Source organism: Neomonachus schauinslandi, chromosome 6 (genome assembly GCF_002201575.2).
Source record: "Neomonachus schauinslandi chromosome 6, ASM220157v2, whole genome shotgun sequence".
NCBI classification, from domain to species: domain Eukaryota; kingdom Metazoa; phylum Chordata; class Mammalia; order Carnivora; family Phocidae; genus Neomonachus; species Neomonachus schauinslandi.
Genome location: NC_058408.1, coordinates 126,413,254 through 126,435,850, shown reverse-complemented (window position 1 = coordinate 126,435,850; position 22,597 = coordinate 126,413,254). Strand labels below are relative to the sequence as shown.

The 22,597-nt window shown below is 43.2% G+C and overlaps 1 protein-coding gene and 1 long non-coding RNA gene across 2 annotated transcripts in view; both read left to right on the top strand.

Moving 5' to 3' along the window:
• The first annotated feature begins 485 nt into the window (after positions 1-485).
• Positions 486-3,924, top strand: LOC110589410. Its single transcript, XR_002480887.1, has 3 exons — positions 486-571; positions 3,173-3,300; positions 3,657-3,924. It is a non-coding gene; the product is annotated as an uncharacterized LOC110589410 (long non-coding RNA).
• Positions 3,925-8,594: 4,670 nt separating this feature from the next.
• Positions 8,595-22,597, top strand: part of PKD2L1 (polycystin 2 like 1, transient receptor potential cation channel) — a 29,232-nt gene continuing 15,229 nt past the window's right edge. Inside the window, exons 1-2 of the mRNA XM_021699941.2 lie at positions 8,595-8,862; positions 9,397-9,510. Of these exons, the coding sequence (XP_021555616.2) occupies positions 8,628-8,862; positions 9,397-9,510 (349 nt within the window). The 5' untranslated portion in view covers positions 8,595-8,627. The remainder of the gene's footprint in view (positions 8,863-9,396; positions 9,511-22,597) is intronic.

Below are 22,597 nucleotides of genomic sequence, written 5' to 3'. Positions count from 1 at the left end.
CCCAGGTGCCCCCCGTTAGCACTTTAGACTTACACATACCTAAAATTGAATCTCATGCTGAAACCTACTTTTTTTTTTAAGATTTTCTTTATTTATTTGACAGAGAGAGGCACAGCGAGAGAGAGAGCACAAGCAGGGGAAGTGGGAGAGGGAGAAGCAGGGTTCCCGCTGAGCAGGGAGCCCGATGCGGGGCTTGATCCCAGGACCCTGGGACCATGACCTGAGCCGAAGGCAGTTGTTTAACCGACTGAGCCACCCAGGCGCCCCAATATGAAGTTGTTTAAATTCATAATACCAAATGCATTCTTTTTTTTTTTTTAAAGATATTATTTATTTATTTGACAGAGAGAGACACAGCGAGAGAGGGAACACAAGCAGCGGGAGTGGGAGAGGGAGAAGCAGGCTTCCCGCCGAGCAGGGAGCCCGATGCGGGGCTCGATCCCAGGACCCTGGGATCATGACCTGAGCTGAAGGCAGACGCCTAACGACTGGGCCACCCAGGCGCTCCTGAAACCTACTTTTGATCCCTCTCCTCCCGCGCACCCCATTAATAGCATCACTGACCTTCCAGGTAGGGGTTTGAGACCTTGGAGCTGCTTTGATTTTGCTCTCCCTTGTACCCTACCTCCAGTCAGGTGCTAATTCCTGTAGGTTCTGCCTCTGGGAGGCCTCACATATCTTCCCATTCCTTTCTATTCGTCTGTAACCATCATCATTCAGGCTTTCATTCCTGTCCCTAAACTAGCTCCGCAAACTTCCAACTGATTTCCTGGCTTCCAATCTCCCCCCAGAGCAAACACTTATTGTCCGATTAGGTTTCATAAAATATAGCTTTCATTTCTTTCCTCTGTTTGGAAGTTTTCTTTGTCTTTCTTTTGCCTGAATCCAGGTGAATTTCTATTGCCTGAATGAATTAAATGTCTGGCATTTGAGGCCTTCCATATTCACTCCCAACCCTCTTTCCAGGCTTCTTTCTTATTCTCCAGTGAGAACAGTGGGACTGTTCTTCCACAAGAGCAAGCAATGTTCCCACCTGCCAGATTTTGCACGCACTGCTATCCCTGTGTGGATGACACCCAGGAAGTCATTCTGTGTAGTCAGACAGATCTGACTCAAAGATGGATTCCAGCACAATTTATCTCTCGAATCACCTGTAAAATAGAATGACAAAAGTCTACTCCATTGGATTGTGTGAGAATTAATTAATATAATGCACTGTAAGGCGTCTGCCATGTGGGTGGTTGATAAATGGTAGCTATGCTTTCTTTTTGTCTCTTAAAATATTTGTCCTCCTTTTCCAAAGGATGTCATCCAAAGTCCACTTCATTTTTTTTAAGGATTTTATTTATTTGACACAGAGAGAGAGAGAGCACAAGCCTGGGGAGCGGCAGGCAGAGGGAGAGGGAGAAGCAGGCTCCCCGCGGAGCAGAAAGCCCAACATTGGGCTCCATCCCAGGACCTTGGGATCATGACCCAAGCTGAAGGTAAACGCTTAACTGACTGAGGCACCCAGGCGCCCCTCAAAATCCATTTCAATGCTATTCATTGCAAATTTCCTTTCTTGACCTTTCCACTTGCCACCCCAGTTACCTTCCTTCCTCAGAGCTGCTGTTAGATGCTGTATTTCTCACGGCAGCTATTCTCATACTCATCACATGCTTCACCCATATTCTTGCCCAACTGTAGTCTCCAAGGAAGTAGCAATTAATACAAAGTCTTGGAGCAAACAGGTGAAAAGCAAAGTGATTGCATGTATGACTCTCGTGTCAAAAAATAAACTGTCGGGCGCCTGGGTGGCTCAGTTGGTTAAGCGACTGCCTTCGGCTCAGGTCATGATCCTGGAGTCCCGGGATCGAGTCCCGCATCGGGCTCCCTGCTCAGCGGGGAGCCTGCTTCTCCCTCTGCCCCTCCCCTCCCCCCTCTCATGTGCTCTCTCTCATTCTCTCTGTCTCAAATAAATAAATAAAATCTTTAAAAAACAAAACAAAACAAACGAACAAAAACTGTCATGTTTCCTGGCTGGTGTGGAGAGCCAGTGTGGCGAAGCCAACCACCCAAGAGCTTCTGTGAGTCTAAGATGAAAATGCACCTCAAGTCTTTATGAACATAATAACTACTGACTACTGGCTTTTAAAAATACTTTTTTTTCTGAAAGTGAAAGTACTCATAATTACCGTAGAAAAAAATTAATGAAAATAAAATAAACAAAATAAAACAAAAATTAGCAAAATAAAAAGCATCCACCCAGAGATATCATTACTACGTTGTTAAATTCTTTAACATTAGTCCTTTTTTAAATGCATCCAAGTATAATTTACATATAAAATATGGACTCTGTAGATATATATGCCAGAATTATGATGAGCATTTTCTCATGACATTAAATACTATCCAAAGTGTTGATTTCTGCACAACAACCCATCATGTGTATGTATCCTTTTTTTTCAAATTTCCAGTTGGTTTTAATGAATGGCAGCACCATATCACATGCAGTTCTGGGTGAGTTCAGGGTGAGAATTTCCAATAAGCCTTTTCTAATACTAAAACTGCTTCTTTTTGTGTCATCCAAAGTCCACCTCAAGGTGAGGGGAAGAGAAGGCTGGATGGGTCCTAAGTTTCTTGGGGGGAATCCAAGTCCATATAGTTCTCTCTTCTCAAGGAGATGGGGGCAGGAAGAGCAAGTTCTAGCCCCCAAAGAAAGAAGGACTAACAAACCATAAACACATTACTCTCTCCTTCTTATGAGGCCTGCCTGCCCTTTAAAAAGAACTACATCCTTAACTCACAGGTATTTTTCAAACTTGTATCCTTATTTATCTAATATTTTTTCTATTGTTGGATATTTGAACTTCCTCTTTCTCAGCTTTTAAAAAATTGTTATCAATTATGCTGAGAGAAACATCAGGATAGATTTCTAGATTTGGGAGTATAGGGTGAACAGAATAAAAGAAACTTAAGCTCTTGGTTCCAAATTCCCATTCAGGAAGTTAAAAAAAAAATTGACCTTTATTGAGGTATGATTGACATACAAAAAGCTACACATCTTTAATGTACGCAACTTGGTGAGCCTGGAGATAAGTATACACCTGTAAAGCCTTCACCTTGGGAAATTTTTCGTCGCTTTGTAGTTTTACTACTCTAGCTCTCTTATTAATTTCTGCCTCTTTCCCAGGTATCAAGGAGATAATCGACTTCAGGAATGACAAGTGGTTGGATTCCATGTGCTCAGAAGGAATCTAAAACAAGCCTTCAGGCTGAGCTCAACTCATGTGCCCGTGACCACGAGGGATAAAGGTTACTGTAAGTTGTAACATTTCTTGCATTGTCATGACTTTTTCCTTGTTTGGTCATCTAACTCAGTCTGTTTCCTTACGTAGAGTAGCGGTAAAACATTTCTGAATCTCAGAAAACCCTGTTTGCTGCAGGGCCAAGAAGTGGGAAGAGAGGTAGAAATCGTGGTTCTATTCCTCATTTGCTTTAGAGCCTTAGGTCTCTGGCTGCATTGTCTCCTAGCTCTCTGTACTCCTCCCTTGCAGCGCTTTTTATGATGACAAATCCTAAGTTATCTGTGTATTTGCTTGATGCCTATCTTCTTTGCCAGAATCTAAGTTCTGTGAGGCAGGGGCCCTGATGATCTTATTTGCTGCTTATCCCAGAGTCCCTCCTGTATAGTCGGCATTCAGCAAATACCTGTGGACTGAATTATGACTGGAATGAAGACTCAAGATGGAAAAACATGTGTCCCCTGTGATGGGGCCCTGAGGAGCTGGGACAAGGGGGTGTGTTGGGTGGTTGCCCTGAGACCCTGAAATGATGCTGGAAAGGTGAGTGCCTGAGGGATTTGCCCGGGTGCTCCAGTCTCCCCTCTTCACAGGCTTGGGACATTCAGTCAGCCAAGCCTCCTGTGAAATTTGGTGAGTTGCTCCGAAGGAAAGAACTGTGTTCTCTCAAGTTCTCTTCTCCATAATCCCCCTTCTCTCTCGTGCCTTTCTTTCCCCTCCACCTCCCTCCTTTCTTTCTAGCCTGGTGTCTCCAATTCACGTGGAGCTCTCTCCTCCCCCACTCCACCTTCTCTAGCAGGAGGCTGGGCTGACACTCACCATCCTATACAGAACCCTGCCTGCCCCAGCTGGAGCTCTGCCTGGAAGTGATAACGCTGACTGATTACTTCAAGACCACGTGAGTACTCCATGTCTGGACTCCGCTCAGCAGGGGGCATGATCGTGGCCTCAGACCCAAGTTTCCAGGCAACTGAAGACTAACTTCCTTATTTTTGTTGATAACATCATCTGTCTCCCACCACCTGGGTTTTGTTGGTCCCCTCTACCTGTCCAATCTTCTGTAGAAGGCATGGGCAAACGGGGATAGTTGTCCGGGAGGGGTCTCTAGAAATGAGAGGAAAGCTGAAGGGCTCATTTAAAGAGGTTCTCTCTGGGGCGCCTGGGTGGCTCCGTCGTTAAGCATCTGCCTTCGGCTCAGGTCGTGGTCCCAGGGTCCTGGGATCGAGCCCCGCATCGGGCTCCCTGCTCGGCAGGAAGCCTGCTTCTCCCTCTCCCACTCCCCCTGCTTGTGTTCCCTCTCTGCCTGTCTCTCTCTCTCTGTGAAATAAATGAATAAATAAAATCTTAAAAAAAAAAAGTTCTCTTTGGAGAGACAGAAGATGCAAAATGTATTCCAACAGGACTTGTTAAATCCAGGAGGTCACAGGAAGGAAGTAAAAGACTGAAGTGGGTCATTTCGATGAGGGAAGTGGATCTCGTCCAGCCTCTCTGTGAGGTCCCTGACAAAATACAACAAAATGCTATTTTCTTGGCCTTCTGGGCTGGGACAGCTGCAACAGGACTTCATACACCTGAATCTTCCAATGGATCTGGCTTGTCTGTTCTAAGGAGTTGTGGCTTGTGGTGGCCCCGGGCACAGTGCTATGATGTTTATTGTACAAAAACAGGGAGGGGGGACTCCCTTGGGATTAGCCTTCTCATGTCAGTTTGCTTGGTCCACTGTGTTTGTTGCTGAAAACTTCAGCTACTCAAATTTTGGTATTTTTGCCACACAGATGACTGGTGGTATACTGGTGAAGGGTAAGTCCTTAGGTGCAGGGTTTTCTTATAGATGAGTGATCTCCAGTGTCTTCCATTGAGAATCATTGCCTTAGTGAGCCATTGTTACTTATAGAGTGTGCTCTATTGTTTATGTTTATTGGGGTGGAAAAGGTTGAGGGTCACTATGTAAAACACAGAAGGTGATTTGAAGCTTCTCCCCGTAGAATCTGGACCATGAGTCACCCCAGGGTTCCTTTCTCTAGAATATGGAAGGTGGTTTCTCCTGGGGGAAATTTACATGGAGAACTTACAGGGAAATGAGCTACAAGCTTCCATCCCATGGCCTTTGCTGTCTCTGGTCTCTTTGTCAGGACCTAGTGGATCTGAGTGGCACTGAGGAGCCTGGCTAGGATGTGCATGGCATGAAAAAGGAGGGTACTGGTGGTGGAAATGTAGTAATCTTTTTCTGGTGTGTGCAATAGGATAGCATGCAACCAAAAAATGTATCCCAGTGAAGCAATGGGACTAATTCACCAAGTGGGCTAAGAGGCATCATGGTAAAGAAGTACTTTGGGTTCTGATGGACAGCAAGTCTTGCCATGTCCTCATGAAACTCTTCTAAGAGCTATTTTCTTTCCAGACTACTGTTATAATAGTCTTCAGGTGAAATGCCATCGTTCCACTCTGCCGTTGTCAGCTGGAATGGAATGGGGGTGGATACAGAGGGTTCTGGGACCCTTGTCTCTCAGAGATAATGACAACAGAGTCCTGACTGAAGGTATCTCCCCGAAACATGAATTGCTGCGGATGAGTGGCGTACACAAGGATGGATGCTGTGGTAAGACAACTAAATTTGTTTGGTGCTTTATAGCACACAGTTTATAATGGTTTCTATATCTACTGTTTGAATCCTAAAACAGTCCTTCGGTCAGCAGGGCAGGCTTTAATGGGAACACTTTGTAGATATATAAACTAAGTCTCAAAGGGACTTGCCCGGAACTATACAGTTAGTAAGTTGCTGAACCAAGAGTTAAACCGGGAGTTTGGGTTTCAAGGTCAACCCTCTTGGGTTTTGCTAAATTGCTAAAAGGCAACCTGAGCCACAGGACTCTGATACTGGTTGCCCTTATTAACTGGCCACTCAGGAAAAACCAAGTGCCACAGAAACTTGAGGACATGAAGAACTGGCAGACGAAAGCATCAGGAACTCCCACTTGATTACCATACTTAGGACTTCTTGAGTAAGACTAAATAACCTAGGAATGCCCAGCATCTTTTTTTTTTTTTAAAGATTTTATTTATTTATTTGAGAGAGAGAATGAGACAGAGATCATGAGAGAGGGGAGGGTCAGAGGGAGAAGCAGACTCCCTGCCGAGCAGGGAGCCCGATGCGGGACTCGATCCCGGGACTCCAGGATCATGACCTGAGCCGAAGGCAGCCGCTTAACTGACTGAGCCACCCAGGCGCCCCTGCCCAGCATCTTTTGAGAAAATTTCTCAAGCTGGTTATATAACCTGTGCTTCCCGGGGGTATTATGATTGATCCGTGGGGAATGCTCAAGACTGAGCAGGGAAAAGCAATGTTTCCTCGGTGGGTGACCATGAATAAAGCAGTCCAGCTCTGGCCTTAATGTCACAAGGGTGTGGGACCTGTCGCATGATGAACCTCTTTGAGTCTATCCAAAACCTTGTTGATCACTAGCCTCTCTCAGAATATAAAATTATCCCCCAAGGAATCCGAAACCATCTCCTGTTCCTCTTGCTGTTTCTTTGGACTCTGCTGCTAGCTTCCTGTTCATTACCTCTGTCCTAATGTTCAGTTTTGCAAGCCAGGGGTCCTTTTCCAATTGTTTGAAAAGCTTGTAGGTGAGAGGCAGCAGCTCCGGTTCCTTCACTATCCGCTGATTTCATACAAAAGGATCTTTTGTCTTTCCAAAGATAACAAGCACCTTGGAATATGTCTCATTAGCTGCTAAAATGTAGAGATGAAACTCTTCCATCTAGGGAAGCTCACAGAGAGGCCTTAACTCCAGCCCAGACAGTTAATTCCCTAACAGTATCTGGGCCTGGGGCAGGAGATGCATGCTGCAGAGCCAGGGGTAAGAGAGCTGCTGCTTTTCCAGCCCTTTCTCGGGTGTTGGAAAGCATCTATTTATCAAGGGCCCGAGGCCAGCCTTGGGTTGTCTGGGATCAGGATCTCTTTATGGGGACACTCAGGACTGGTGACTTCCACTAGGCTGGTGTTTTACTGAGCGGGGGAACATGGGCTTCGGTCAAGTGGGGCAATAGAGTGGCCCAGATGGGGAACCAGCTGTTGGAGAGAGGGCAGCCCCCACTGCAGCTGTCAAGGAGAAGGTAACCCCCTGCCCCTGTGGGGCCAGTACCATTCTGGGCCACAGCACATGCTTTTAGGGGAGCCAGGACAAGTGATCGGAGGCCGGAGCAGGGCCTAGGCAGGGATGTGCTCGGGGCACAGACACCAGAGATGGAAAAGAAAGCAGATCAGTTCGGATACCTCTCCTAGTTCCATTTTGTGCTCATGCTTAGTAGTCCTCAGTCCAATACTACGAACCCTTAGGTAAAGTTGTCAGCTGAGCTGGGTCCAGACATCCACTCCTCTTAAGGAGTCCCAAGTCACACTGTCCTTGCCCTTTGCTCTCTCATGCATTCTCCCAATCAGGGTTTAGGCTCTTCCCTAGGCTGAGCCCCACACCCTTAAGGAACACCTTTCTGTCAGTGTAGTTCTCTCATAAGCCGTATGAGGGCAGCCCTCAAAGGATTCAGATAATCTGGAACCCCAATCCCCCCCCCCCCCCCCGTCTCTGCGCCCGCCCCAACCTCAACAGCAGTCAGAGACCCTGACCCTTAAGTGTCTGAAACAGAAGCTCCTCCTGCCACTAGCTTTTCGCCCAGCTATAGGGGTAGAGTGAAGAAGGGGAGCCCCCCCTTTTCCACTCCACCAGGGACAGCTCAAGGTGAGACATTAAAGGAGCCTCAGACACCATTGAATGAGCCTGGAAGGGAAGCAGCACTTCCCAGTCTCCTGTCCCCGGCCTTGGCCTGCAGCCCAATCCATGGCGGCCCTTTCAGGAGCTTTTAGTGGAAATTCGCCCAGACTGGCTGGAGTCCGCCAGCCCCTCCCACTGCTCTCTCATCTCCTCTTCTGTCTGACTGGGACCACCCCCCCCACCAGGCCGCTTCTGTAAACAGCCCTCCTCCCCCGCCCAGCACTGGCCTCTCTCACCCCTCCTTCCTTCCACCCCAGTCACCACATCTCCCTCCCAGGCTTCTCTCTCTCCTGCCAAACCCCTGACTTCCAGCTCCCTTCCACGCCCTGTCTTGAAGCTAGAGGAAGAGAGAGAGAGCCCCTGACAGGACTGATAGCCATTCCCCACCCCCTCCCACCTGCCCCTCCCCCAGTGGGGACAGATTCCCACTACAAAAGGCAGGAAGCAGAGGCTTCCTGAGACCAGCTGCTCTCACGTTCCTTTGCCTTCTGCTGGCTAGACTGGGCTGTGTCTTTGCTCCCCCTTTCTTCAGGGGACAGTGGGTACCTGTGGTGCCAGGCCCCCTACCTCATTCCCCATGAATGCTGTGGAAAGTCCCGAGGGGCAAGAGCTCCAAAAGATGGGGAGTGGAGCCTGGGACAACCCTGCCTACAGTGGTCCCCCCTCCCCACATGGGACACTGAGGATCTGCACCATCTCCAGGGCAGTGCCCCCCCAGCCCCAACCCAAAAAGCCTGAAGATGGATCCCAGGAGAAGGCCTATAGGACCCTGGTATCCAGCTGCTGCTTCCAGATCTGTCGTGGCATCAGAGGTACCTGGTGGGAGGAGAGTTCTCCTCGGATACTGGAGTTAGGAAGGGAGTCCCAAAAGCTTTGCAGGGCGGGGGAGATGTGACCTGAAGAAGAGGTGGGATCTCAGTCTCTTTGGGCTTTATGAATTGTCTGTTAGAGCTGAAGGCCCCAGAACACAGAGGCCAGTGTAGTGGTCTCTTAGAGGGAGAGCCTGGTAGAGTCATCTCTGGGGGCACAGAAGGGTACGGAGGGAGTTAGCTTGAAGGAGGACATGTTTGTGATGATCCCCTACCTAGGCTGTCCCACCTGAAACAAGGACCTCCTTTCCATGTCTTCATTCTCTGCTACCCAATGTCTTTTCCACTGTCTACCTCGGGGTGTTTGATGAAGGAGGGCAGGCTTGAGTGTGGTTAGAGTAGCCAGATTCAGCCAAGATACATGGTGATGGGTGAGCAAAGGGCCGGGGTAGAAATGGGAGTAATATCCAGGGACTGGTGGGTTGGGCATCTGGGAGGAACCTGCTGCTAGCGATCCTAGGCATCTCTGTCCCTTAGGACTTTGGGGAACAACGCTGACTGAGAACACAGCTGAGAACCAGGAGCTTTACGTCAAGACCACCCTGCGGGAGCTGTTAATATACATCGTGTTCCTGGTGGATATCTGTTTCTGTGAGTAACATCTGTCTCTGTGTACCTCTGGCTGTAAGAAGCATCTATGTGTACAACATCTGTATACACACTTCCACAGCAATGCCTGAGGAGACAGCATCTATCTGTGAGCCGGCTATGTCCTGGGATTGATTACCTTTTCAGCTTAAGATGTTTTGATTAAAAAGAACTTGTCACTGAGTTCAGGAGAAGAAGGCAGATTGTTAGAAAGCTGTTAAAGTTACTTTGTCAAGAGTTGCAAGGGAAATACAGTTTTTAAGTTCACGTTCCTGACACCAACTCAGCAGCCACCATGTTCTGTTGGCAAGTGGAAGTTTTTACCCTTCTATAAAAAGTGGAAAACAGTTCCTTTCTATTTGGAATGAAGAATAGTTTGGTGGGTTTCATGTGATTATTATGCTAGGTCTGATCCCCATTTGTTTAAAAGCAGAAGGAGAAAGGTTCAGCAGGCCTTAGAGCTCAGAATCCCAATAAAAGGGCTAAAGATGCAAGTGGTGTAGTGTGGCCAATGCAGCTAAGATTCTCCCATGTGAGAGACCACCATGCCACAGGCATTGGAGGAAGCTTATTTGAAGTTCTAGCTACAGATACAAACTGGAAAGGTTTGGTGTCTGATTCGAGAATACCAAGTGAAAGGATAGAACAAGTGCACCATGGAAGGATAGAGTCAAAGAATTATAGATTCAAGGTATAGGCTCTGAATTTACACAGACTTGGGTGCAAACACCAGGCTCTACCATTCACCAGTTGAGGAAACTTGAGCAAGTTGCTTAATTTCTCTGAGTTTCAGTTTCCTAGTCCATACCTATCCAATCCAATAGGATTATATGAGGTTCACATGAGATAATATTCATGAAGTCATTACCCCAGTAAAGAGTAACTAGTACCAGTAAATAAATAGGCATATGGTAAAAAATATTCCATAATGGTCACCACCCTGGTCTCCAGACCTGATGCCCTCCCTATATGATGGGCCTCCCTATATGATGCCCAGTACTGGACAAAATACTCCATGGGCGTATGGCCAGTACAGAGTTCTGTGATGCAATTCAGTTGTATTCAGATTTGGGAAATCTATGATAACAGCAGAGGAAGTGATATCTGAACCAGAAGCTGAAAGATGAGGAGGATTTAGCTCCTTGAAAGGAAGGTGAAAAGAAGGAAAGTTCCTGGGAAGGGAGAACAGCATGTGCCTAGGGCTCTGAGGGCCTTTACGTTTTGATGCTTCAGACATGAAGTAAAAGAGTACTGTTACTAGCTTCCTACCCCCCATCCTCTCCCAGGCCTCTTTCTTCTTTCAGGCAAAACTAGAAGCAATCATGAGCCTTGGACATGGTCTCAGTAGGGCTACTTTGGCACTCTCCAAGGTTCTGACCTCAACCTCCCTGGCATCTCAGCTCCCTGTCAGCCTCCCTGAGCTCTGACCATCTGCAACTAGACTACATATTCTCAGTGGGGATCATATACCCCCGAGGGAGTAGAAATAGTTTCTTGGAGGGCAAAGAAAGAAGAAAAAAGAGAAAAACCAACTTAGACATTGCAAAAGTTTTTGGCCCCGGAAAAGGCCACAGTACATAAACAAATGTAGTATTTATGTGCTATTAAAATTTAACTGGGGTGAGGGGTGATTGGGAAGAAAATGTCTAAAGATGCCCCTGAGTTGAGGGATAATGCCAAAAAAGGTTAAGAAACATTGAACTAAACCCTTGTAATTTTGCTAGCCTGTGTGCTAAGCTCTCCTGCCTAATGATAAGGATGCAAGTCCTAGCCATAAAATCTGACACAAAATACAATGGCTGTTGTGTTATTCCATCAGGAGGCTGTCTTCTAAGAGCTTCAATGACATGTATTTGGATACGCATCTTTATCAGTGTGCTTTTCCCTGTCAGTTCCTGTGACTGGGTTCAGATGCTCTAGGACCCATATTTGGTATTAGGGTAAACACTGTGGCATAATGGAAAGATATAAACATTGCAGTCAGACAAACTGGATTCAAATACCTCTGCCACTTACTGGTCTCGTGACTTTGGGTACTTCCTTTTGGTAGAACAAAGAGAATAATACTTATCTTATGGAGATAACATATATAAATAATCTTACACAATCACTGATAGTAATCATCTTTGTATTCTCTAGTGGAATTTCAAAATACTTACTTGGTCCTCTAGACTGGTTATAAAAATTACCTTTCAAGAAAGAAGCAAATCTGAAAGGGCTACATATTGTATGATTTTTACTGTATGACATTTTGAGAAAGGCAAAATTATGAAGGTAGTAAAAGGATCAGTGGTTGCCAGGGATCTGGGAGGAGAGGGAGATGAGTAGGTGGTGTGCAGAGAATTTTTAAGACAGCGGAACTACTCTATATGACAATATTATGGTAGATACATGTCATTATACATTTGTCCAAACCCATATAATGTACAACACCTAATGTAAAGTATGGACTTTGAATAATAATGTGTCAATGCAGGTTCATTGATTGTAGTAAATGGGCCACTCTGGTGGGGGATTTTGATAGAGGGAAGGCTGTCCATACGCAGAGGCAAGGGTATATGGGAAATCTCTATACCTTCCATTCAATTTTGCTTTGAACCTAAAACTGCTCTAAAAAGTAAGATCTATTTGGTTTGTAGTTGGCTTCACAAAAGGGATAATATCATTTGAACAGCATCATTTAAGTTAGGGCATTTTCTCTGGAAGACCTCAGTAAATCACTACAACCACCACTATCATCATTGTTATTAACAGCATGCACACCAACCTTTTATTGAATAAAAGCATTACACCATGTACCTTATCTTATTGACTACGCACAATGATTCTAGGGTATTGGTTCTGTTACCACTTCCATTTTATAAATCAGGAAAGGTTTAGATATGTCAAATAGCTTGCCCAAGGCCACACAGCAAGTGAGTAGCAGAAGCAGGAATCCAATGCAGTGACTATTGACCTGACTCAATTTTTGAGGCTTTTAACTAGAGTCTACTACAGCCTCTCTGCATGCAAATGTGTTACACATTAATTTATTAACACCTGTTAACATCTTAGCAAGGATAACTACATGTCCTACCTTAGTAGAAGCATAATTTTGAATTCTACTGGCTCATTACTTTTTTCTTTTTATTGCTGTATTTTTTAAATGATTTAAAAACATTAAAGAACATTTTGAAATATAATTCACCTATAATTTACCACCACAACACCAAAGATATCGTCACTGAACCAGCCCTTATATTTTCTTCCTTTCTTTTTTTTTTTTAAGATTTTATCTATTTATTTCAGAGAGAGAGTGAGAGAGCATGAGCAGGGAGGGAGGGGCAGAAGCAGACTCCCCTACAGAGCAGGGAGGGAGCCTGCTCAGAACCTGAGCTGAAGGCAGCCACTTAACCAAATAAGCCACCCAGGCACCCCTTATATGGTTCCCTTTCACTTACAATTATATCTTAAATATTTCCTCATGTTTGTAAGTCATTTTTATATTTTCATCTTAATGACTACAGTCACATCATAATTAACTAAAACATTCTCTCGTTATTTCAATATTTGCCAACCGCAGGTAAATATATCTATACTTGCTACTTTTTGCCATTTCTGTTGAAGTATTTCCTTGGGAATTTCCAGGGAGGGAGATGCTAGGACAAAAGATAGGAATACCTTCTTAGGGGTCCCTGGGTGGCTCAGTTGGTTAAGCGTCTGCCTTCGGCTCAGGTCATGATCTCAGGGTCCTGGGATCGAGCCCCGCATCGGGTTCTCCGCTCAGTGGGGAGTCTGCTTCTCCCTCTCACTCTCCCTCTGTACGTGCTTTCTCTCTCTCTCAAATAAAATAAATAAAATCTTAAAAAAAAAAAAAAGGGATACCTTCTTAGTACTTGCTTATGTGTTGTCATTTTGCCTTTGTAGGGGATCATACAAATTTATTATGCTGCTAGTACTCTGAGATCAAACCAATTTTGTCACAGTCTCACCAACATTGGATAGTCTCATTTTTAATTTTTATTATTAAGTAGGCATAAAACCTTAATTTGTCTTTAATCACCAGTGAGGGTGGATAGTTTTCCCATGCTTTAATTTATTATGTAAATCTACTTTGGTGTAAATTGCTTAAGGAAGGTATGTTTTAAGAGGGATAAGTGAGGGGGTGGGGAGTAAAGTTTGGAGTATTAAAACCCTAGGTGAGGGACCAAACACCAGGGAACTCATTTCCAGGATTTGGGTTCCTGGAGCTAGGAAATACTAGCCTAACTTTGGCTTGGGATGGGCCCTCATAAATTATAGTGGTAAGCCATACTGACCACATTTCTTCTCCCTTATGCTTTATTCAAGGACCTGGGTGGAGCTAGATACCAGAGCTATTTGGACTTTCATCAGCTGAAATAGAGCTATCTTTTTTATGCAGGCAATGTGGGTGAACCATCTATCTTCCCACAATAACCATATCAGTTGGGTAGCCTTTTAAATCTTACAAAGAGCTTGTATACCTATTATCTCATTTGATCCTGACAGCAGTCCTGTAAGGGATAGATATTATTTCCATTTCATAGATTAGGAAGCCGTTATTTTTTTTTTTATTTTTTTTAAGATTTTATTTATTCATTTGAGAGAGAATGAGATAGAGAGAGCATGAGAGGGGGGAGGGTCAGAGGGAGAAGCAGACTCCCCGCTGAGCAGGGAGCCCGATGCGGGACTCGATCCTGGGACTCCAGGATCATGACCTGAGCCGAAGGCAGTCGCTTAACCAACTGAGCCACCCAGGCGCCCTAGGAAGCCGTTATTATTGTCATTATGAATAGTCCAGGAATGATCAGTAATTCAGAATGGTCCCTGATGGGTGGAGTTGGTCCTATTCCTCCACATAGAAAGCACTGGAGAATGATCTTCCTGCCTCCACTCCTTCCCTCCCACCATCATGATATTTAGGAAAGGGCTTCCAGCTCTTTGTCGTCTTGGCAGGATGGCTGTAGCCTTTTGTTGATGGAGGAAACATTGAAGGTCTTTGTGTGGAAACAATGGCTGTTTGTTTTAGGAGACAGTATTGTTATCTCAAAGGTGCACCTGGGCCTGGCCCTGTTTAGGAGCGGTTCTGAGACAGGACAAGGCTGGGTCTGGTCACCATGCAGTTGGGGAGGAGGGCAGAGACCCTCAGCCTTTGGTGACTTGTGTCACTGGATGTTCTTTATTCATCACTGGTTGTAAGGAAATGCATACCTCTATTCACTCTGCCTCTTTTGAGTGGATGTCAAGGTTCTGTCCATAGATTGGTGGGATCTTATATTAATAGGAGAGGTTGAAGTAAGTTTGGAGGCTAGGAAAAAGATGTCTTTCTTTTTTTCTTTATGAGATATAATTGACATACAACACTGTATTCGTTTTAGGTGTAAAACATAATGATTTGATATATGTATATATTGGGAAATGATCACAATTAGTTAACATTCCTCACTACACGTAGTTACTAATTTTTCTTGTGATGAGAATTTTTAAGATTTAGTCTCTTAGCAACCTTCAAATATACAATACAGCATTGTTAACTGTAGTTACCATGCTGTACACTACATCACCATGCTGGATTTGTTTATCTTATAATTGGAATTTTGTACCTTTTGACCACCTTCACCAATTTCACACCCCCCCTCACACACATCCCTATGTCTGGCAACTACCAGTCTGTTCTCTGTATCTATGAGTTTGATGGGTTTTGTTTTTGTTTTAGATTCCACATATATGTGACATCCTATATTTGTCTTTCTCTGTCTGACTTATTTCACTTAGCATAATGTCCTTAATGTCCATCCATGTTGTTGTAAATAGCAGCCTTTCCTTTATTGGTGGATGAATAATATTCCATCATATATATGTACCACATTTTCTTTATCCATTCGTTTGTCAACGGACACTCAGATTGTTTCCATGTCTTGGCTATTGTAAATAATGCTGCAATGAACATAGGGGTGCAGATATGTTTTTTGAGATAGTGATATCATTTTCTTCAGATAAATATCCAGGAGTGGAATTGCCGGTTCATATGGTAATTCTATTTTAATTTTTTGAGGAACCTCCATAGAAGATGTCTTTCTTGACTAAGCATTCCTCGAATTGACAAGGAAAGGAATAGAAATATGTTGGAGGTTCAGAAAATGTCTATGGGTGAGCTCCTATACCCTATGTGACTGTAATGATGACAGAAGATAATTGGTCACAAAGAACCATGACATTAGTGAAGGTGCAATGGTGATGGAGAGAGCATGGGACCTGGAATAAGATGACATGGTTCAAATGATGGTGCAACCAGTTATTAGCCACTGCCTTTGGCAAGCTAGGTCAAGATACTTAAATCTCTGGAAGCCCCGTTTTCCTTATATATCTAATGATGGTAATGACTGCCTTTGTGAGATTGGTGGAAAATAAGTAAGTACAAATAGTACAGTGCCTGGCATATGGTGGGCTTTCAAAAAATATCAGTTGTCGTTCCACGTCAAGGTATAAATTAGGAAAATATTGAAATGTAAAGTTTAACCCACTGGAACCTTGAGATCTGAGAAAGCATCAGGATAATGCTTATCAAGGATCAGAAAGACTAGGTCCTCTAGAAGCAGTTGCCAGGGATCAAGACTGGCCATGGGATCATGATTTCATGCTTTTCCTAGCATGCTCAGTTACCCATGGCCTATCCAGACACAGAGAATTACAAAGTCCTTCTAGTACTAGGGTGAGGTCATCTGAGTCAACTCAACCTAAATAATAGGGATTATTTAGGCTTTGCCCTAAATTTGCTGTAGCAGAATTCCCTGGTGCTCCAGAATTCTGAGGGCCTGGATCACTGTTACAAGATTGGTGAGCCTGGACATATCCTGTTGTTCAATGCTAGGTAACAACCTGTCATATAGTTTTCCCTGATGTGGGGCTGTCACTGGTCTCTAGGAATACTGTAGTACATTTTTTTTTTTTTAAACTAAAATTGTTTTTCTCATCATAGTAACTTTCTTTTTTTTTTTAAGATTCTATTTATTTATTAGAGAGAGAGAGAGAGCATGAGCAGGGGGGAGGCGCAGAGAGAGAGGGAGAAGCAGGCTCCCTGCTGAGCAGGGAGCCTGATGCAGGGCTCGATCCCAGGACCCCGGGATCATGACCTGAGCTGAAGGCAGACACTTAACCGACTGAGCCACCCAGGCGCTCTACTGTAGTACATTTAAATGCCAGTTCTTGGAATCAGGGAAAGAATTTTTACCTATAACTATGCTTTGATCAAGTATAGAAGAGTAGGCAGCAGTGGCTGATAAAATCTAGATATTCTACATTTTTGTAGATGAGATCAGTCTGGGGCTCTGCTGGTATAAGGAGTCAGAGAATGAACATGTAGTTTGCATTCATAAAGCATGAGTCTGAGTGTTGACTCTGTCTCTTCCCAGCTGAATGGCCCTGAGCAGATCATATAAATTTGAATTTCATGATTCATAGTGTTAAAAATAAAACCACAGGTCCCAAATGGTGTCACTTAGGTTGAGGCCCCATGTCAGTAAATCAAGACTTAATACCTAACCTAACTGCAGTTTCAACCCCCCAAAAATGTAACCTTTAACCAGTCAACATGGAAATTTCTTGGCCAGCACTAGGAAATTTACAGATAGAACCCTTCCATTCCCCACAGAAGGGCTACCTTGCCAAAAACAATGGCTTCTTTGCTAATAATTTCCTTTTTTCCATTCTGTACCTTTAAAAACCTTTCCTTTTCTGTAGCCCTTTGGGGCTCTCCTCTACTTGCTAGATGGGATGCTGCCTGATTCACGGTTTAACTAATAAAGCTAATTAGATCTTTAAAACTTACTTGATTGAATTGTGACATTTAACATTAGAAAAACTGCTCATTGGCAAGGTCAGACCATACCTGGTAAGTTACTGGGAGACATTGCATGGGAAAACACTATGAAAACTATGGAACATGGGACCCACATAAGGGATTATAGTAATATGGATAATGATCTCTTTATGCTATTAGGTGGAGGCAGCAATAAATCTAGGATTTTAAGTTGAGGCAGATCATTAAGGCTGTGTGGAAGTTCTAGTCACAGATACAAGGCAAAGGGCAATGTTCTCAAAGGTGTGCTCCAAGGACCCCTGGGGCTTCCTGAGACCCTTTCCCTTACCAAATTACATCTTTGTGGGAGGTCATATTTTCTTCACATACTTCAACCAAAACAACCTATAGCAGCAGATTGAATTCTGAAGCAGATATGAGAATCCAGCAATCTTCTTTAAACCCAGGTGTTAAACAGGCTTGCAAAAATATTAAATAATCCCATTTTTCTCACTGAATTTATTTGTTTTGTTTTAGAAAATAGTTGTTTTTCATAATAATATGTTGTTCATGCTTACGTATACGGGGTTTGTTATCATTATTTTAAAATGAATCATTATTACAAATGTCTAAATTTTTCCTCAGTTTTAATTTCTATAAAGTAATTTCTATAAAGTTAGCTATAACCCAAATAAAACCTTTTTGGAGTTCCTAATAATTTTTAAGAGTTACAAAGTGGTTCTGAGAACGAAATGTTTGACAACCACTGGTTTGGAGAATGAATTTGAGCTGGTCAAATCAGATTATTTCACAGCATGGAGTGCTCAACAAATGAAATGTTAAGAGCTCATTAGCAAAAGGTTCAAACTAAGGACAAGATCCTGGCTATTCACACATTCATTCATTCATATTTTACAAAGTCCTATTATGTGGCAGACCCTCCTAACTGTTAAAGGCTTTGAAATGCAGGAGACACACCTGCCTTCAAGGAGCAGTGGAAGCCAATGGCGGCCTTCAACCCATAGTGACCTGCCGTGCTACGGACACTGGGGGTGGGGTGGGGGTGGGGTTGCTCCAGGATGATGGCAAGATGTCGGAGGACAAAATGTTCAGAGAGACCTGGGAACTCTTGTGGGTCTCAGAAGCAGGCAACCATTCAAGTCTGAGGAGACCAAAATCATTGTCATTTGCTTGTGTTTTTTGTTTTGCTTTGTTTTAACATTATTGGCTCTCAGCCTGGAGAAGGCAGGCGTGGGAGCCAAGAGCCAACTAAGGCCTCAGGCTATGAATATGCAAGAGCTTTGCCAGAGTCAGAGTTCGGAAGGGCAAGTATGAAAGGAAAATATAAAGCAGTGTTTCTCCTCATTTCATTACAAAAGAATTCTACCCCTTCCCCCGCCCCCAAACCATGGGAATATCTTTATTAAAAGTTTAACTAATATAGTTCTTGTTTAAAAAAAAAAAGTCAAATAATATGGAAAATGTTAAAGGCCACTATTATTAACTATTAAGAGTTTGGTATATATCATTTCAGCCATTTTCTGGGCACATAGAAATATATTTGAATTTTAGTGAAATGCACTGGTTTTATAATCCTCTAGTGAATGCTCTGAGGATTTAACCCTTCCCTCATTTCTAAGTTGCAATTTTCTTCTGCCTACTTTCCATCTTAAGAAACATGAGGCATTTGGAATCCAATTTTAAATGACCTGACCTAATAGCATTAATTAGAATATGTGAGTGGAAGAAGGAATTGCCCAAGGAGAATAGCAGCAATAAGAGGATTTCTTTTTTTTTTTTTAAGATTTTATTTATTTATTCGACAGAGAGATAGACAGAAGAGCACAAGCAGAAGGAGTGGCAGAGGGAGAGGGAGAAGCAGGCTCTGCACTGAGCAGGGAACCCGATGCGGGACTGGATCCCAGGACCCTGAGATCATGACCTGAGCCGAAGGCAGATGCTTAACCATCTGAGCCACCCAGGCACCTTAAGAGGATTTCTTAATAGGGAACTTCCTACTAAGCAAAGGATAAAGGGTTTTGTAAACTCAGTAAATGGTTTTAACCAAGAGATCTGTGATTAGATTTGACTTTTTCTTAACAGAACATTTGACTTTTTCCCTAATTTTCCTAGAAAAATTCCTTTTCCAAAATATCCATCTGACATGGATGTAATCATATGAAATGCTTCCGTTGGGATATTGATTTAGCTGTAGTAACAGTGCTTAAATAGAATAGAAGTTTATTTCTCACTCACATAATAATCTAAATTGTGTAAGAAGCCCTGGACTGGGGGCACGTGGGTGGCTCAGTCAGTTAAGCGTCTGATTCTTTGATATCAGCTCAGGGCATGATCTCAGGGTCATGAGATTGAGCCCCAGGTCAGGCTCCGTGCTGAGCGTGCTGAAGCCCTGGACTAAGATGGGGCCCAGACTGCTTCTACCTCTTTGTGTTGTCATTCTCAACATACGGCTTCCACCTCATGCTCCAGCTCCAGCTCTTAGGTCCCTAAGAAATAGGTAGAGAGATGTTTCAGAGAGCTTCTCAGCAATCCAGGTGATAAGAGGGACTCAGGAAGAGGCCATCAGAGTAGCCACAGGGTAAATTTATAAAATAGGTAAAGCCCGAGGAACTTCCAATTCTTCAACAACTGGAAGATGGATGGAACAGTGGGAGTTCTAGCCACACAATGACTGTCAGGGCTGGTTTTGGGGGTAGAGGGAAGAGACCTCCAGATTTCTAGAGAAGCATCTTCCATACGTTTCCTCACAGCTATTCAGCTTAGGAAGGAGTATTTGTCTTTTGAGTTTCAAAAACTTGAAGGCACAGAGTTTCCAAAAGAGCAGTAGTATAAACATATAAAGGAATTATAATTATACACTTGCTAGCAGAAGCACCCCAGCCCTTCAAGTTTCTTTGTCAATTAGTTGATACCCTCCTGCCCAAGGAGACTGCTGTTGGAAAATGATAGCTAAATTCCATCACATGGTAATTAGGAACAAGAAAGGAGCTCAGTAGCATATGACGGCCTATATGGCAATCACCTGGGAAAGTAGGCACAGAAAGCAACTGCTGACTTCTTGCTATTGCTCTGAGCTGGGAAGGTCTTTCAACAGTTCAAAAGAGAGGACAGTCATATTCAGTCTCTACTATAAACACTGGAATGGATAAAATCAAGTTATTATCCAAGCTCATGATGATTAATAATGATTATTACAGTCATACTTCTTTAATAATAATATTAATATATATATTTATATATATTATATATTTATGCCCCACCTGTGTCTAAAAGCGACCTAAGCCAGCTTACATTACAAAGCACAGACACAATAAAATATAGCCCATTAGAACTATAATAAAAAGAGTTAGCAAAAAAAGTGGGAAAAGGTAGGGGAGGAAGATACCTTGTACCGGAAAACCTAAGATCAACAAAGTACAGCAAATAAGAACAAAGCCTGAGGTTCCTGGCAACCAAAAGCAAGAAGAAAACATAAATAGGTTGCACAGTTCTCACTGGTGACTAAGAGAAAGCACACCAGTTAATAAGGAGACCCTAGCTCTGGGAAGAGCTGGCTTTGTTGGATTTTATATGAGTCAGGATAAAAGCAATATTCAAGACTGAGGCTACTTCTCTTTTGACTGTGTTTTATATCTGCCTCCTTTAAAAATCCATATTAAATCCTCATTCTTAAAGCATTTTTAAGAGTAGGGATATATACTGGGGCGCCTGGGTGGCTCAGTTGGTTAAGCGACTGCCTACAGCTCAGGTCATGATCCTGGAGTCCTGGGATCGAGTCCCACATCGGGCTCCCTGCTCAGCGTGGGGTCTGCTTCTCCCTCTGACCCTCTTCCCTCTTGTGCTCTCTCTCATTCTCTCTCTCAAATAAATAAATAAAATCTTTAAAAAAAAAAAAGAGTAGGGATATATATGTATACTTTACATACAGATATACATATTTGCATATATATGTGTATATGCATATATATACATTTATAAGTGCTTATAAACACACATACACATATGTGTGTGTGTGTGTGTGTGTGTAAATTTTTATTGTATTCTAGAGACCTGGATTTACCCAGAAATAAAGCTTGGAGAGCCTTGAGGAATTAATGGTAGGTATGTTCCTAGAATATCATCATCAGTTGATTTGGTCAGCAGGCCCCCTTTAATATAAGGTAATAATGTATTTTAATTAATGTGGACTTCAGCACAAATATGCTAAAGTCATTGACTGCACTCCAGAGATGTTCAAACAGTAGCAGAAGCTTTTCTAGCTCCCTTTTCCTCAGGAATAATGCAATCTCTTTGAAAATGTCATGGTTTTCACATAGGTAAGGACCATGTTACAATGAAGTAAAATGCAGTGAACACTGGCTTAGCCCATACGGGATTTATTGTCTAGATAATGAAAGTCCAAAGGAGGGCAGAGTTCAGAGATGATCCATCCAGTGGCTTAATGATATCATCAAAGCCCGGTCTGTTTGTGTTATTCAGTTCTGCCAGTTGTGCGATCAGTTTCATCTTGGGGCTGAATCCTCTGGGGCTTTCTCATTCATATCTACTATGAGAGAGAAGGTCCTAAAAGGTTCCAGAACTCTCTCTTCATGACCCTTTGGTCTGAAATGGGTTACATGCTCATCCCTGAAGCTGTAATGGCGTCGTGGGAGGGACATTTGTGGATTAATCTGGGCCTAAGCGTCCCTTCCAAATCCTAGAGCCAGGGTTGAATTCAGCTTCTAGCCACATATGTGAGATGACCCACAGAGGTGTGATATCTCAAATAAAATCATGGTTTTAACCAGGAGAGGCTCTTAAGGAAGCAGTCACGAAATCCAATACAGCATCCAGCACCTAGAAATTTCAGCCTGTAACTTGGAAACAAAGAGGTGGACAGATTTTTAAGGATAATTTTATTATTTTTATATTGTATTATTATGATAGCATTACTTGAACTCCATGAGAATGAGGAGAAATAAAACCCACCTATTATACTACTCATTTGTCAAAAAGTCCATTTTTCCTTCAAGTTTTTACATACCTAGTATTTTTGTAAAATATTTAATTGTCACAACAGCACAAACAATTTTGCATTCTGTGTTTACTACCATGTCAATGGCTGTATAATACTCCATTAAGTGGCTCAATGATATCATACTTTCCTTCAATATTGCCTCTTTGTAGGACATTTAGGTTGTTTACAATCTTTTGATAGTATGAACAACCCAGGTCACATTTTTGGGCATGTGAGTTTTTCCTCCTCTGGGACTCAGCTATGTCAGAGTATGA